The 18,511-nt window shown below is 40.9% G+C and overlaps 1 protein-coding gene across 1 annotated transcript in view; it reads left to right on the forward strand.

The window, feature by feature from the left end:
- The window catches only part of SH3BGR (SH3 domain binding glutamate rich protein), a 94,999-nt gene that overhangs the window by 12,151 nt on the left and 64,337 nt on the right, over window positions 1–18,511 (forward strand). The window contains exon 3 of the mRNA XM_004446610.5: window positions 6,574–6,654. Within this exon, the coding sequence (XP_004446667.3) occupies window positions 6,574–6,654 (81 nt within the window). The remainder of the gene's footprint in view (window positions 1–6,573; window positions 6,655–18,511) is intronic.

The following is an 18,511-nucleotide window of genomic DNA, read 5'->3' on the forward strand; positions in this document are numbered from 1 at the left end:
TGAGTTCAATCTCTGATACATCCTAAAAAAACCAAACAAACCCTCCAAAATATAGCCATTTTATAGTCTCTGCCTGATAATTACAATATCTGATTCTGATACCAGATTCTGCTTTCTGCTATTTCTGCTGGTTCTCACTTATTTTACTTGTTTATTTTGTGATTTTTGATTCTGAACTGCTAATTTTTAGAACCATTATTTGTGGTTATTTTTTGAGGCCTGGATTTTGTTTCTGTAGTTTCCTGGGGCCTCCATAAACCCAAAGCCATTTAAAATTAAAGTTTCATCTTAAAATTTTCTGGGCCACACATATTGTAGGAGTTTGGACCACAAAACCTCATGAATTCTGGCTTAGGTGTACAAATTCTCAGAGAAGAATGGTTTCCCCTCTAGTCAGCATCAAAGTTGAATCAAGCCGAAAGCAGACTTGGCCCAACGGATAGGGCATCCACCTACCACATGGGAAGTCCACGGTTCAAACCCAGGGCCTCCTATGACCCATGTGGAGCTGGCCCATGTGCAGTGCTGATGCGCGCAGGGAGTGCTGTGCCACGCAGGGGTATCTCCTGTGTAGGGGAGCCTCACATACAAGGAGTGCGCCCCGTAAGGAGAGCCGCACAGCTTGAAAAAAGCACAGCCCAGGAATGGCGTCGCACACACGGAGAGCTGATGCAGCAAGATGACACAACAAAAAGAAACACAGATTCCTGGTGCCACTGATAAGGATAGAAGCTGTCACAGAAGAACACACAGTGAATGGACACAGAGAGCAGAAAATGGAGGGGTTGGGGGGAGAAAGGGGAGAGAAATAAAAATTAAATCTTAAAAAATAATAGTTGAATCAAGCAAGGTTCCTTTCTACTCCATTTTGCATGTTAGGTTTATCTCTCATTCATCCTTCCATTGAAGGTAGAGCCCTCCAGGGTGCTAGGGTGTGCGTGTGAGTGTTCGCATGTGTTTGCATGTGTGATAAAACTCCCCTCCTCTAGCAGGCCCCTAGGCTTTATCTACTTCCTCCTTTCCTCTCTCTGCAACATCAAAGCAGAAGCTAAACATCTCTTGGTGTTCTAGATTGAATCATATGGCCTGTGATGGTTAACTTGTATCAAACTTGGCTAGGTTATGGTGTCCAGATATTTGGTCAAACAAGCAGTGGTATGATTGTTTCTGTAAAAATGTTTCTTGGATTTAATCATTAGTAAGTTGATTGCATCTACAATCAACAATGGAGATTGCATTCAACAATGTGAGAAATCTCAGCCGTTCAAGTGAAGGCCTTAAAGGGAGAACTGATGATTTCAGCAGTCAGAAGGACAAATTTCCACCTGTACTTTAGCCAGCCAGCTTTTCCTAGGGAATTCATCAGAAACCTTCATTGGATTTCCCAGTTTGTGACCTGCACTATGGAATTTGGACTTGTTCATTCCCATAGTTGCGTGATCCAATTCTCATAATATTAATTATAAATGTCTCCTGTTGGTTCTCTTTCCCTGGAGAACCCTGACTAATACATACCCCAACAAAAGACATGCTCTTAATATTAATCCACATACTTGTGTGTGTGAACCCATTGAAAATAGGACCATTTGGAGATGTTATTTTTATTTATGGTGTAGCCAACTGAACCAGATTTTAATCTGTACTACTGAAGCCTTACAAAGAGGAAATTCAGACACAGTTAGTCAATATGAGCCAGAAACCTGAAGAATCCAGAAGTTGTAGGATCCAGAAGTCAGAGAAAGCCACAGGAGAAGACCAAGACCATGACCCTGAACTGGGGGTTGGCTATCATCAGAACACTACTGACTGGAGAGAGCATGACCTTGCTGGCATCTTGATTTTGAAACTGAGCCAAAAAATTCCTGTTGCTTGAGCCAACCCACTGTGTAGTATTTGTCACAGCAGCCCTGGAAAAGTAAGACACTTGAGTTTGTCAAAAACTCTGACTGTGAATGCTGGCCTTGGATGTGTTTCTTCTTAGGATTCCTGCTCCCACTTGGTGATAGTCTTTCCTTTTGTGCCAGCTCAGCAATAAATTTATACTTTAAAAAAAAAATTGGGCTTTACATGGTATTTCAGGTCATCTAATTTGCTATATTAATAACAGAACTAGTAATTGTGAAACCATTTTATCCTCATTATTTTCTTTATCTACTTTTTAGCATCAAGTCAGAGATAATGTCAGATTGCTCTTCAGCCCTCTGAAATTCTGAAGAAGCTATTTGGACTTAAACTGAAGCAAAAGAGAATCCACTCAACTATAAGAAAACAGTTCTTGACTTGAAAGCTACTAGAGTTGGCCAAGTAGAGAAATTATAAGATCTTTATTTATGGAATTTTTTTTGAAATAGCATAAATTTACTTTATTACATTTTACCTACTTTGTTATATTTCTACTAAGAATGCATTATCAAATATAATCTTTTAACAACACCTAGTAAATGTGTCCTCTGGGAATCAATCAGAATTTCTGTCTCATTGTGGTTTGAAGCTGTGTGCACCCCAGAAAAACATGTTCTTAAACTTAATCTATTCCTGTAGGTGTGAACCCACTGTAAGAAGAAACTTTTTGATGTAGTTACTTCAGTTAAGGTGTGGCCCATCTCAATTAGAATGAGTCTTTTTTTTTTCTTTTTTAAGATTTATTTATTTATTCTCTGACACTCCACCCTGCTGTTGTCTGCTCTCTGTGTCCATTTGCTGTGTATCCTTCTGTGTCCACTTGTATTCTCATCAGGTGGTACTGGGGATCTGTGTCTCTTTTTTCGTCGTGTCATCTTGCTGCGTCAGCTCTCCATGTGTGTGGCGCCACTCCTGGGTGGGCTGCAATTTCACATGGGGTGGCTCTCCTTGTGCAGGGGCCACTCCTTGGGTGGGAGGCACCCTTACACGGGCGCATCCCTGCGTGGGCCGGCACTCCTTGTGCACAGCAGTACTGTGTGGACCAGCCATCACACTAGCCAGGGACCCCTGGGTATCGAACCCTTGGACCTCCCATATGGTAGGTGGATGCTTTATCTGTTGAGGCACGTGTGTTTCCCAAAATGGGTCTTAATCCTATTGCTGAAGTCCTTTATAAGCAGAATGAAGTTCAGACATAGAGAAAGAAAGCCACAGGAAGCAAGGAATTGAAATCAGTGGAACCCGCAAGAGAAGGGAAGAGACCAGGAGCTGCCTCCTTGTGCCTTGCCATGTGACAAGCTAAGGTAGGACCAAGATCACCAGCAACCAGCCCCAGAAGAATACCAGTCTTTGGGAAGAAAGTATTGCCTTGATGACATGTTCATTTGGACTTTTTCCCAGTCTCAAACCATGAGTGAGTAAATTCCCATTGTTTAACCTGACCCATTTCATGATATTTGCTTGAACAGCCTAGGAACTAAAATAGATACCAAAGTTCCTGTACTTACCCAGGATGTTACATTCCCTTCAGCTAAGATTTGAGGAAGATTACAAAACTGCATTCAGTATAAATGAATAAAATTAATCCCTGGCACCAAAGAAGATATATACATGTCAAAAAAGCATATGGGGGGGGCGAAGCAGATGTGGCTAAAGCAATTGAGCTCGCACCTACTATATGGGATGTCCATGGTTTGGTTCCAGGTGCCTCCTAAAGAAGACAGCAAACTGGCATGAGAGGCTGACATGATGAGGTGATGCTACGAGAGACACAAGAAGAAAAAAAAACCATAATGAGAGATACAACAAAGCAGGGAGCAGAGGTTCTCCATTCCTCCTAAAGAAGACGGGCAAGACAGCAAGCTGACACAATGGGTAGGCACAGCAATCTGACACAACAAGATGGTACAACAAGAGACACAAGAAGAAAAACATAATGAGAGACACCACAAAGCAGGGAATGGAGGTGGGTCAAGTGATTAGGTGCCTCCCTCCCACATCGGAGGTCCTGGTTTCAGTTCCCAGGGCCTCCCAAAGAAACAAGGAGGGAAGTGGATGTGGCTCAAGCAATTGGGCTCCTGTCTACCATATAGGAGGTCCAGGGTATGATGCTCAGGGCCTCCTGGTGAAGGCAAGCTGGCCTGTGTGGTGAGCTGGCGCACATGGAGTGCTGGCCTGTATGGAGTGCTGCCCTGCACCAGAGAGCTGGCCCACATGGAGAACTGGTGCAGCAAGATGACTCAACAAAAAGAGACATAGAGAAGAGATAATAAGAGATGCAGCAGATCAGGGAGCTGAAGTGGTGCAAGAGAATGATCTCCTCTATCCTACTTTGGAATGTCCCAGGATCAGTTCCTGGAGCTGCCTGATGAAAATACAAGCAGACACAGAAGAATACACAGCGAATGGACATGGAGAGCAGACAACAATGTGTGTGGGAGAAATAAATAAATCTTTAAAAGAAAAGAAACAAGGAAAGATGAACAGCTACAGCAAGTGCAAACAACAAGGGAGTGGAAAGAAATAAATAAAGTCAATCTTTAAAAAAATGTATAGGTGGGAGTGGATGTTGCTCAAGCAAGCAGTTGAGCATCTGATTCCCACATGGGAGTTCCCAGGTTCAGTTCCCAGTGCAAACAAATGAAAAAACCAACTTGGGAGCCAATGTGGCTCAGTGGTTGAGTGCTGGCTTCCCATGTATAAGATCCCTGGTTCAATCCGCAGCCCCAGTACAAAAAAAAAAAAAAAAAAGCATATGAAAATTAAAACGAGACATCACTACGCACCTTTTACAGTGGCTAAAATCCAAAACTCTGACAACTCCAAATGCTGGTGAGGTTGTGGTACAACAGGAAGTCTCAATTCATAGCTAATGGGAATGCAAAATGGTACAGCTACTTTGGAAGACAGTTTTGGTAGCTTCTTATGAAGTAACACATAGGCTTACCGCAAGATCCAACAATTGTGCTACTAGATATTTACCCAAATAAGCCAAAAACTGAAATCCACACAAAAACCTGCATACAAATATTTATAGCAGCTTTATTGATAATTGCTCAAAATTGGAAGCAACCAATATCTCCTCCTAATAGGTGAATGGATAAATAAACTGTGGTACATCTATGCAATAGAGTATTATTTAGCAATGAAAGAAAATGAGCAGTAGCTATAAAAAGACATGGATAAAACTTAAATGCTTATAATTAATGTGAAAGAAGCCAGTCTGAAAAGGCTGTATACTGTATGATTCCAGCCATATGACATTCTGGAGAAGGTAAATTTATAGAGACAGTGAAAAAGCAGAGGTTGCCAGTGGTTCAGGGAGACGGAGAGATGAATCAGTGGAGCATGTGGCATTTTTAGGGCCAAGAAACTATTCTATATGAATCTGTAACTGAATACATGACATTATGCATTTGTCAAAACCCACAGAACTGAACAACACAGAGTGAGCCCTAAGGGAAACTCTGGACTTTAATGAATAATAATGAATCTATATTGGCTCCTCAATGGTGACAAATGTACCCCACTAAGAGAAGATAATAATAGGGGAATCTGCATGTGTGGAGTTGGGGTGAGGGTATATGGGGACTCTGCTTCCTCTGCAAGCTTTCTGTAAATCTAAATCTGCTCTAAAAAATAAAGTCTATTAAAAAAATTAAGCTTTGAAGAGACTGGGGCAAGAGATAGGAAAATAATAAAGCTTTGGAGATTAACACATGGGAATGGAGACATTATCTTCTTGTAAGCCCAGTAGCAGTGACCTGCATTTGGTTTTAAGCTTCTCAGCACACAATAAGAGTAAGGCAGGCAGCAATACCTCAGCGAAGTAGCTTTGAGTGTTGTCCTGCTCAGAAATGGGGAGGTAGACTAGACAAATTCTTCTTATTATGTTAGCCTTTTTTCCAACAACTGTTGAAACTGCATTATAGTCCAGTTGACAAACATTAGCAATAATAAAATAGTCTGGAAGAATAGACTGAATATTTTAATGATAAAAAATGAAACTCTTTAGAGCTATTCACGACCACCTCCTGCAGAGCTGGTTTAGGGCTGGACCAGCCCCGTGAAGGACTGGCCCCTGGCTGGGGGCTGGGGCTGGGGCCTCCCTGAGCATGAGATTTCAATCCAGTCCTGACCTGGTTTTAGGTCACTTTGCAGCTTTTCCCACTTCACCAATACAGGCCCCCCTGTAAGTCCTTTGTGATGTTGTGGCTCCTGGATCAGAGAAACATCTGGGCATTAGGAACTCTGATAATAACAGTAAAGAACTCTGTGTTGTCTTAGTCCCAGCTCATCAGGTCCCAAATCTACAGGAGCAAATTACAAGCGAAACTGCTAAAAATGTGATGCCTTTGGAAAAGTTTTTTACTGCGTGTATGTGGGTCCTGTTCAACAATTCCTGAGCATATGCAGCCGTGTGTGTGAGCATGATAATTGTGTGTGTGAATTCAAATTACACTGTGGAGGCAAAATAAAGGTGTGTAAAAACACGTAAAGGTCATGGTTAGATTTATTAACTTGTGGGGCTAGTCATCTTTGACAAAGCAAACTCGGATAAACTTTGGGTTAGCTCCTAATTTAGAAACTAATGAAAAAAGATTCATTTAGGTAAATATGCTAGCTCATAAGTATGCAGTGAATTTAAACATTCTTTTTCTGTGTTTCAAGGATTTTGACTCTTTCTTCTCTGCGAAAGAAGAGAATATTATATACTCGTTCCTTGGTTTAGCTCCACCTCCAGGTGCAAAGGTAAGCTTCAGTGTCCCTGGGGGCCCAATATGATAGATCAGGGGTTCTTAACAAGGGATCTGTGAACTTGAACTGAAATTCAAAAGAACATTATTTTTGTGGGGATATGCTTGTGTGAGTGTGATATATTTATTAAATAATACACAGTATAGTGTGGACTTAATAAAGGGTCCATGGTTTTCACCTGACTGGCAAAGGGGTCCATGGAACAAAAGAGGTTAAGAAACCCTGTAATGGAGGAAGATAAAAATCAGTGTCCAAGACTACTTAATATATGATAATCATTAATGTGGTTTTAGTAAGTGCCTTTTTCTGGTAAATCAGGCATAGAAATGATGCAAAGTTTTCATCAAAAGTAATTTTAATCCAAAATTATACTTTTCATATTTTATTATGTTTTTACCCTGTAAATTTTACAATACTTAAGAAATTTAATTGCATTTGATAATCACAAAGGGATTAATTAAATATGTAATAAGAGTTTCTGGGCAATGTTTATGAAATTATTATGAATTAATTTCCCATGAAGCTCATGTTAATTTCATAATAATATGTGCCTATCTGTTAATTATTACTATTTGAAATGAATCAAACTTTGCTTTTTGAGTCTGATAAAGGGGAAGAAAGTAAGATCTAGAATTAAGAACAAGATAAATTTCATCAGGTGTTATCTTTCTAGTGTTGGCTCATTTTTGCTTATGTATAATTATGTCAGGTCAGTACAGAATTATGTTAATAAAGCTAATACCATGAATATAATTTTTATTTTATTTATTTATTTTGTCTTTATTTATTTTTTAAATATTACATTCAAAAAATATTAGGTCCTCATATACCCCCCACCCCTTTCACCCCACTCATCCCCCCATAGCAACAATCTCCTCCATCATCATGAGACATTCATTGCATTTGGTGAATACATCTCTGAGCACCGTTGCATCTCATGGTCAATGGTCCACATCATAGCACACACTCTCCACGTTCCATCCAGTGGGCCATGGGAGGACATACAATGTCTGGTAACTGTCCCTACAGCATCACCCAGGACAACTCCAAGTCCCGAAAATGCCTCCACATCTCATCTCTTCCTCCCATTCCCCACATCCAGCAGCCACCATGGCCACGTTCTTCACACCAATGCCACATTTTCTTTGATTACTAATCACAATAGTTCATGAATAGAATATCAGTAAGTCCACTCTCATCCATATTCTATTCCTCCATCCTGTGGACCTTGGAATGGTTGTGTTCACTTCACATCTATATATCAAGAGGGAGCTTAGATTCCACATGGATGCTGGATGCAATCCTCCTGCTTTCAGTTGTAGGCACTCTTTGGCTCCATGGTGTGGTGGTTGACCTTCTTCAACTCCATGTTAGCTGAGTGGGTAAGTCCAACAAACCAGAGTGTAGGAGCTGAAGTCTGTTGAGGCTCAGGGTGAATATAATTTTTAATGTAGGTCATCAACTTCACTATGTCCAATGCCTGGTTGTGTTCCTTACCTAAATCTCATACAGGACTCTCCATAGACACAAGACAAATGTGAATGTGTTTGATTCATTTATTTCTTAATTTACTTGTTTGTTTATACCCAGATTCATTTAAAAAAAGATGTATCATGACTGACACCAAATTTATTCTCACTGTAGGAGAATTAATTTAAAATCTATACTTTAGAGAATGGGTGTATGGAGGCAGATGAACATGCCACCTTTCATATATTGGCATTCTTCCCATAATAACATTTGTCTGTTAGTTCTTGGATTAAAACATATAGGTCCAGCATGAATTCTATCTCCAAATGGTAACACATAGATCTAGCAGCTGGTTAATGGTTCTGTGGGGGAAAAACCCTCCCTTTGGAAAAAATGGCTTTCTGACTTTGGTCAGCTTAAATATAATATATTTTATGTACTTTATGAATAGTTTAAATGAGTGCTAAAGATTTCTATGTGCAAGTTAACTTTTTTTTTTTTTCCAGTAGAGGAGTTCCTTAACTGAACCATATTAATTTAGGTATTACATTTAAGAGAGAGTGCGTTAGTGTTAAGGTGCATTTCTTGGTGGGGACACTCGGGTCACCTGCATCCTGAAAGAGCAGAAGGGGAAGTGGAGGAAGGAATATTTCAGGAAAAGGGCAGAGTAAGCCCAAAGACCATGAGGCAGAAAAGAGCTTGGAGAATTCTGAAAAATATTAGGAGGCCGACTGTGCTGGGAATGAGGGGAAGAGTGGTGCTATGGGAGGTGGGAGAAGCAGGTGGGCTCTGCATTCTAGCTTAAATGCAGCAAAGTAAAAGAATCTCATTTCCTTCTTTAAAAACTCATTTTGGAAAGAAGACATGCAAATGGCCAGTAAGCATATGAAAAGATGCTCAACATTATTAGCTGTTAGGGAGCTGCAAATCAAAACCACATGGAGACCACTTTACACCCACAAAGACAGCAATTGCTAACAAAAATGGGAAATAAGTGTTGGAGAGGATGTAGAGAAACTGGTACTCTAGTGCATTGTTGATGGGAATGTAAAATGGTGTAGCCGCTGTGGAAAGCAATATGGTAGCTCCTCAAAAGGTTAAATATAGGATTACCATATGATCCCACAATTCCACTTCTAGGTATATACCTAAGAAAGTGAAAACACTCTCAAAGATACATATAGATCAATTTTCATAGCAGCAGTAATTCACAATAGCCAAAAGATAGAAACAACCCAAGAATTCATCAACAAATGAATGGAAAAACAAAATGTGGCACATACACAAAGTAGATTGGCATTTGGCTATAAGAAAGAATGAAGTTTGGAGACATATTGCAACATACAAGAACCTTGAAAACGTACTCATTGTGTTAGTCAGCCAAAGGGGTGCTGATGGAAAGTACTAGTACTCTGTTGACTTTTATAAAGGATATTTTTGTGGGGTAGAAGCTTACAGTCACAAGGCCTTAAAGAGTCCAACTCAAGATACCATAAGAGGTATTTTCTTATCCAAAGTCTGTAGCCATATGTTGCAACAAGATGGCAGGTGATGTCTGTGAGGGTTTAGCCTTCCTCCTTCTTTTTAAGGCTCTGTGGTTCCAACATCTTCTGATCTCACCTGTAGGCAGGCATAAGGCTCATCACCCTCCCTGGGCTCATTTCTTTCTGGGCTTAGCTGCTGTGTTCTCTCTAGAAGGTCAGCTATAGACTATCAGGCTCATCTCTCTTCCCAGGCTATGTCTACGGAGCACTCTTTCTTCCTGCGTGTATGTTTCTGTGTTTTCCTTCTCCATGTATTTACTTCTCTGTGAGATTCTGTTTTATCCCCACCAAGGGGGAAGGGTCTAAATCCTGCATGCCCTAATGATATGGTCAAATAAAAGCACTAATCTTTTTCTTTTTCCACTTTTTAATTTTTTAAAAAGATACTTCGATTACATAAATGTTATAGAGAATATAAAGGGGATTCCCATATGCCTCGCTCCCCACACGTCCCACGTTTTCTCACATTAGCAACATCTTACATCAATGTGGTACATTAATTGCAATTGATAAACACATAATGGAGCATTGCCACCAAGCATGGATTATAGTTTACATTGCATTTTACACTCTTTCCCATTTGACTCTGTAGGTTATGGCTGGATATATACTGGCCTTTATCTGTCATTGTAATGTCATTCAGAATGATACCCAAGTCCCAAAAATTCCCCTCCTGTTACACCTGTTTTTCCCCTCTCCCTAATCCCAGAACATCCATGGGTCACTGCTTCCACAATGGTATTTCTTTCATTTAAAAGCCCTAATCTTGATATAATAAAGTAAAAGTGAAACCTCTGAATCTAATGCAATTTACAACACCCAGAAAAACAGACCAGTTTATAACACAATCCAATATCTATTTTTGGAATTCATAAACAATATCAAACTGCTATACTCAGTGATATAAGCAAAACACACAAGGACAAATATTGTATGATGTCACTTATAAGAGGAGACTAGAAACAACGAATTAGCAGAGACAGAAAGTAGATTAGAGGTTACCAGGGGAGTGGGGTGGTGGAGGGAAGGAGGAGTGTATGCTTGATGGATATGGAATATTGTATCAATGAACTTAATTTGATAAAACCCTCATCTTAGTTACTGTGGGACTAATAGACAAAAGAGGGTGCAAACTATTGTAGTAATACAGATGAAAGGTGATGGTGGCTCTCTAAGGAAAACTCATAGTCAGAAGGAGAGATTATGTATGGGCAATTATTTTGGGGGGAATTTTCCCATGAAGGGGAAGGGAAAAATGTCAGACACCATTGTTCTTAAAAGTGTCCTACCCATCCCTTGCCAAAGGACATTTTTGGTAGAGCCCCTTCTTAGGCCCTTGTGTAACTGGATTCTTCTAGGTTCCTGGCTATGTTACATAAAAGAATGTAAGAACATGACAGTTTAGCAAGGCCAGTAGTTTATTAAGGAAATGAGAGAAGAGGAGAAAGTAACAGATTATGGGTCCCCAGGTATACTTGCAGGCTGGTTCAGGCAGAAGAAAGAAAAGGGATTCTTTTTGCCTGTGCACTTGTTTTTAAACCATTAATTACTCCTCCCCTTGTTAATATTTGGGGGAGGGGCCCCATCTGTTTGCTGTTTTGATTGGTTACTCCACCTGTCAATTCCCCTGGGGGGGGGGGCCGATGACAAGCCCCCTTGAGAATATCTGGGGCTTTTCCTTGATCCCAGACAAAGTCTCATTCCAAATGGAGCATTCCCGTGAGGTTTTTCCAGCAGCCTTTTGGTGGTGGTGGTGGGGTCTTTCCCTCAGGTGAGTTGCAGGTGGGTTCCATGGCCACATGTTTCATGGCCATGTTTTTCTGTCAGGTCCCGGATTTGTCTTCTCATTCCCTAAACTATTCTGCCTCAATGCCCCCGTCAGAGAGTTTACACCCTTATTCTTAAGGAGGTGTTGAAGGTCGATGGTCATTCTTCTGTAATTACTTCCTGCTGGTTTGGGGCAGTAGACACTACCTGACAAGGTGTAAAACCCTCTTGCTACTCTATTCTGGTTGGGGGAAGTTGAATATGGTACCATGGGTGGAGCTGGATGAAATACCTGTATGGCTAACAAGGCATTGATTCTGGAAGAAATAAATTTAATTAGAATCAGCATTCTTCCTTGAATTCTTTTATGCTGCTGGCTAACTTTAGGGAGAGATTGTGGTACATTGGCTCAGTTTGGATATAAACTGCCAACCCCAGTTCCCACAGCAGTTGTTAAGCTTAGGACAGCTAGGAGAGCTATGGAGAGGTATTGCCCTAGACATAAACTTACAAGGACAGTATAGGGAACAACAAGACAAGCATACAGCAAACAAAATAAAGATAGTACTGAAGAGAGCCATTCCTATCTACTTAGAAAATGAATTAAGTTTACCAGGACTTTTAAAACATGTTCAATATCCCTCTGCATATGATCCAGAATAGAAAAGATACCATCATAATCATTAAGCATATATGTAGAATAGGAGAGATATAGGCATAGCACTTAATACTAATTAATGCACTAATCAATGCATATGTTTCTCTTTGAGCTGCAATTAATAGATCTAAGCTCCAGATTTGCAACCCACACATGTTATCTCTCCATGGGAGCTGGCCATTATGCCAATGGTATTTAAATTCCATTTAAAATCCTCTGGTAATCATTGTTCCACTTGGCATGCACTTCACACAGCCAGCATGCTGCAGCACCATGACCCTAGAGAGAAACTAGGAAGTTAAGGCCCCAGTATTTCACTGGCCTGATGCACAGAACCCTTCAGCACTATGAAAAAGAGCCAGTCTGGAGGCAATATCCTTTGTACATCTGGCCATATCCAGCCATTGCCAGCTACTGCAGTAGTCAGAAACTGCAACATATGCTCCATCCACTTCAGGAGCATAATCAGAGATGTAGTAGGTACTTTCATTGTTTTAGGGATCAGTGACCAACCTAGCCAATAACTCAAATGGAGAGGGAACATACAGTGCACTGAAGGCCTGGTTTGAATATACAAGAGAGTTTGATGACACTGAAATCTATCTCTTTTTATTTTTATATGCTTTCTAAACACTTCCAATGTAATATATTGAATATCAAATGAACTTAACTATTTTAGTACTTTGCTTTTTACTTTTGCACCTTACCATGATGATGTTAATGAACAGGTATTTTACTTTAACAGTTTAGGAAAAACTACTTTCTGTTAATGCCCCGGCCAGCGGGGCAGGGAATGGGGGCTCGTGGTCGCGCGGAGGAGAATGGTGAGACAGGAGATGCGAGGAATGACAGCGAGACAGGGTGAGGATCAAGCTGCAAAGTTTTATTGTGAGAACAAAGCATTTATACTCTTGGGAAGGGGAGGGGTAGTGGAAGGGATGGCAGTTAGGGATTGGCTATTGCTGTTACTAGGGGAAGTGGCAGGGTTTAGGGATTGGCTATTGCCGTTGCTGGGGTGGAGGGCAGACTTCAATTTTGCGCCTTGCGCCTGCGCATTACTGTGTTAGCCTGGACAGTGGCGGGAACAGAGAACAAAGGAGCAGGGAGGGAGAAGAACCAGGAAATGGGCTCCGCTCTGGCGGCCATGCTATTGGTATCGCTGATCTCAGCGCACGCCCTCACCAATAGTCCCCAACATCTCCTCCCTTTTTGTTTTATTAAAGGAAGCTAGCTGAGGGAAGCAGAGGCCTCATTTCCCTGATGTAGACAGCTCTGATATCGATTGCCTTCAAAGTTAAGGAGCGGGTACCTTTCACTGCTCAAGGAGAGGCCTCATGGAGCAGTCCTCAGCCTTATGGGTCTTACGGTTGCCCTCAGCTGAGGGAGGTTTTCTGGGCCTTATGGCTGCCCTCAACCCCTATCGCCCTCATCCCGAGAGTTTTTCTGGGTCTTACGGTTGCCCTCAATCTCTCGAGATTACGCAGGCCAAAGATGGAAGGTTTTGATATAAGCAGTGTCGTACCAGATGCTCGCATACTGAGGGGGGGGGGCTGTGCCTGCTAGGTCGAGGCTACGCGCAATCAGCCTTACCCGTCATGGGTAAGCGTGGCAGTGAAAGGCCACGTCCCTGCCTTAGGTTGACTGAAAGGCTAGCCAAGTTGCCCGTCACTGACTAACCAGCCCGGCGCCTCGTTGGGAAAGCAATCAGGAGCAGAGCGAATCCCTATAAGAACGAGGCATGCTTCTCAGAGAACAGTCAAGTTAATTCTTTAACCGTCTCCTGCGGTGCTTTGCCACGCACTCAGCAGCTTGAGGCAGAAGGGGCCATATATAGATGATCTGTTGGCGTTCCTTGATCAGCAAGGTGGAGCCGGTGGTAATGCACCTGAATAGGCTTGCCGAGAGCGGAGTCAATCTGGTCCTTAACCAACTGAATGATTCTTTTTATGGCTCAGAGTCCAAAAGATAGTATGAGGAGTATGGTAATGAGTGGGCCTAGTATGGGGAGAATGTAAGGGAGAATCCCATTAAATCCCCAAGAGTAGTTTCCCTGGATTTCTCTTTCTTTTTTACGTTTTGCTAACCCCTCTCTGACCCGGGCCATATTGTCTCTAATAATGCCAGAATGATTAACATAAAAGCAACACTCTTCTCCTAGGGCTGCGCAAAGTCCCCCCTCTTTAAGAAAGAGGAGGTCTAAGCCTCTACGATTCTGGAGGACGACTTCGGATAATGAGTTTAGGGAGTTTTCTAAATGGGAAATGGAGCTTTCGAGGCAGGTTATATCTTCATCCACGGCTTGCCTAATAGAGGAAAAAGAAGTTTGTTGTGTAGTGAGAGCTGCAATTCCAGTGCCGACTCCTGCAAGACCTAGGAGTGAAGCAATTGTAATGGCGGTGATAACTTCTCTCTTCTGTATGTAGGTTGGTAGAAGGTGACGCTGCCAGGAGTCAAAGAATTGGTTATCATTGTGAAAATAGATGCGGGGGAGTATGATGGCAAGCACGCAGGTTTCTTTGGTATTGTTAAGGGTTTGGACACTAAGGCATGGAGTGAGGCCAGTGGAAGAGCACAGCCATTTGGTATTATTGGGAGGTATAAGAAAGGTTGCATTTGGTTGAGGAGTGATAGTAATATTGCAAAGGGTATGCATGTATGGGGCAATAGAACCTTTAATTTTAGTGACACAAAGTCTGCTTTGAGAAACCAACCCGACTGTTAGGCCAATTTTCGTTCGATTCCAATTACAGGAGGCGGGATTGCTGTTAGTGGAGGTTTGATAAGGGGCATTAGTGGCTATGGCCTCATAGTAGGGTGACGCGGAGGAGAAACATAACCAGCAGTTTTGGGTGAGGTTGGGATTGGAGGAGTTTAGGGTGTTAAACGTAGCATTAAGAAGGGATATAAGTGGGTTTACGGGGGTAGGTGACCAGGGTGGTAGAAGAGAAGAGGGAGAAGAAGAGGTAGATGTTGTAGTATGAAGGGAGTTAGCGGGAGCAGGAAGGGGATTAAGAACTTGATTGGGACCAACCGGGACTGGGGGTGGTGATGAGAAGACTTGATTTTTCTTAATAATGAAAAAGGAACCATAGTCATAATCGGTCATGTAGAGTTGTATTCCCCAGGTACCGCCATGAAACCATTGAATGTCACTGGGATCTTTTACCTGTAGAGTGACGTTAGGCCATTGGGGATTGACCAAGGAAAGGTGAGGGTCCTGGTTAGGGGCTCCGGGCCATCCAAATGCTATGGTTTCACACCCCCAATGGGGACAGTAATAGTGCGCGGGATTGTGGCAGGAACGCGAAGAAGAACCTGACGAAGAAGGGCAGATGTAGTAGCCTGATATAAACTTGTTGTAGCGGCCATAAACTTGATCTCTGCCCCGATCCCTTCCCCAGCAGCCATGCTTGTTATTATGCCCCCGGCAGTTATATTCTTTGCTAGATTCTGTGCAGGTCCAATGATTAGCAAGAGCACAGGCGTGTATAGTAAAGGATGGGGAGCCTGGGGTGACATTGTAGGCGAGGATTACTTCTTCCTGCCAGAGGCTTACTGTCCAATTAAAAGGCTGATGGCTGGGGTTGGTGAGTGCAATGGGGAGTGTGAGGAAAAGAAGGGTGATGGTTTTGAACAAAAGGAGGCTTGGTGAAGTCATTATGGGAGGAAGATAAGGAGTAAAGCATAAAAGAGGATAATGAACAGAAAGGCGATGGAGAGTAGAATTCGTTGGCCGAGGTTCCAATCTCCTGGGGCGGTAGCGGCTAGACAGATGGCAGAAAATATTGTCAAGAAGGCAAAGGTTATGAGGAAGAAATAAAGTATTAAAGGCTGTGGGGGAAGTGAGAAGATCATTTAGAGGATAGGGTTGAGAATGGTATGTTTAAGACAGAAGCGTTGTGATTTGTAGGAGACTGCTTTATAAACGAAGGAGAATGAGGGCAGTAAATATAGTAACGATAGATAGGAAGATGACAGTGAGGAGGAGTCTTTGTTTAAGGTTCCAATCGTCTGGAGCAACAGTGGCTAAGCCGATAGCGAGGGGTGTTGCTAAATAGACAATGGCTGCAAAGAAAAGATAGGGAACTATTGGGAGGACGGATACTTAAGGTAGATGCATCACTGGGAGGCCAGGAGAGGCAGAGGCGTTGTTTGTTGTTTGGAGCGCTCGGTTGAGATGAAGTGTCTCCACTAGGCGGAGTTGGAAAGGCTGAGTCACTTTTAGTTGAGATATGATATCTTCTTGGAACACCGAGGAAATGATAAGCACAAGAAGCTATTTTGATAAGACAGACTTTCTTTGTATACTGACTATTGAGGATAAGAACTTTTACCAAAACAGATTAATGGTGAGAGGCCTTGAGAAAGAACAAAAAGTTTTAACCTTGCATCAGCGTACTACTTTATACTAAAGCCTTTAAAATTTTATAGATAGACCCATTAAATTTTATTTAACTTTAACTATAAAAATTCCTTTTCTACCAACCTCCTGCAGTTTCAGTATTCAGTCAGGTTTTGTCCCACACTCTACTCTTTCCAATAATCAATCATTTTATCTCAGGACAAAATCATCTTCTGTTTCCTTAAGAATAAAAACACATTCCATATAGCCTACATACAAAGTTATCAAGCAAACCTTTTATAACATAATACCGTGAACACTAAACAAGCTTGTTAAAATAATGAACTTTTCTTTAAATACTTAGTAGCATGCAATATTAGAAACCATTTCCTAAAAGCAAGTTGGCAGGGGAGGTTGGTTGCTGTTAATCTTTCCTGTTATAAAATTACCTTTTATTATTATTATCATCAATTCAGTTTTATATATATATTTAAGACTGACCTTTTGGAATTAGCCATTTAATACCTTAATATAAACAATGCTTTATTAAACCTTTTATTATTATTTATAACCATATAGACTATTGAAGATAAATTTTATCTTTACAGAACACATTCCCTTACTTAAAATTATCACAATACCTTTTACAACTTGCTACATGCAAATTAAGTTTCGAGAGTTTATGAAAAATTAGCCATTCTACTTTAGGACAAAATACGCCTTTTTGCAAAACTTATTACATTTCAGTTAGCATTTTCACAAACTTTTAACCTTTTTAATATTCATTTAAGTTTTACATTCTTTATATTATTCTGTGAAGAAAAATAAGTTATTCATTTTAATCTAGGCAAGAACAACTTTTTATGAAGACGTACAGTTAATTTTGTTAATTAAGACTTACAATTTTTATTATTGTAGATATCTTATTAACATTTAAACTTATGTATTAATATAATAAACTTAAGTATTAATATAAGCGCTTATTTAATTTTTGGCCATCTGAATAGAGTTCTTTTAAAATTTCTAGTAATTTATATTTACCATCCGGAGGTATCACAATATACATTGATATTGAACGAACAGACAGACAAACACAGAACAATTACAACACCTTAACAGAAATATATAATTTATTTACAATCGACTTATAATTCTTACTCTCCTGGTATAGCTGCTTTTAAATCCTCTGTTATATAGCATATCATAGATTATACCCTTGAAGATTTCTTCTGGACTTCATGTTGCCTGTAATATGAAAGCTTGTGCTTGGAAACATTTTTATTAGTTATCAGCAATCAGTTAAAATAACTTGAGCAGCATGAATGTAGTTAAGTTTTCATTTTGTAGTTTAGACAGACTATTAACACACATTTTTGGATTATTACTGTAAGATTAAACTGAGACTTGAAGTTCTGGAGAAAACTATTGATTTAAAACGGGAAACTTCTTTTAGACTTTGATAAAACTTGGTACCAATTTTATTATCTTGGTTAAGCAAGCCCAATCAGAACTAGAATGGAAACAAAACAAAACAGCACGATTTGCCTACAAAATTTGAAAAGGGTTATTCTGGCCCCTGCTTAATATTAGTGAGGGAGAAGGCAAGGCGGAAGTGAGAGCAGTTTAAGATTACAACTTACATCTTCATTGGGAGTTTCTGGGTTATTTTCACAGACCTCATCCTCGGGGGAGGGGGTAGAAGGAGTAGAGGGTTTATTATCAAAGGAAATTAAACTGAGGGGTGAGTTTGAATGTAAGTGATGGGGTTGCGAGCGATGCTCAGACTTTTTACTGCAACCCGAAGGGGGTTGAGAACCTAATTTTAAAGCAGTCTCCCCTTCTGTAACTAAATTCTTTATATCAGGAGGTTGGGGGGGGTGATTCCTAGTACATCTTGTACTAGCCGCCAGTAGCTTAAGGCGGTGACGGGGGACCCTTCTTTTTTACCACAATTCCTCGCGCCTTGAGTGCTTTCTTTATCTGACTAAATACAAATTATGTTCGGATTATGCCTGTCCCATGGTGAATAGAGAAGTGAAATTTAGTGAAAACTCTTACCTTGAGTTGCTC

This window comes from Dasypus novemcinctus, chromosome 4 (genome assembly GCF_030445035.2).
Source record: "Dasypus novemcinctus isolate mDasNov1 chromosome 4, mDasNov1.1.hap2, whole genome shotgun sequence".
Classification (NCBI taxonomy): Eukaryota; Metazoa; Chordata; class Mammalia; order Cingulata; family Dasypodidae; genus Dasypus; species Dasypus novemcinctus.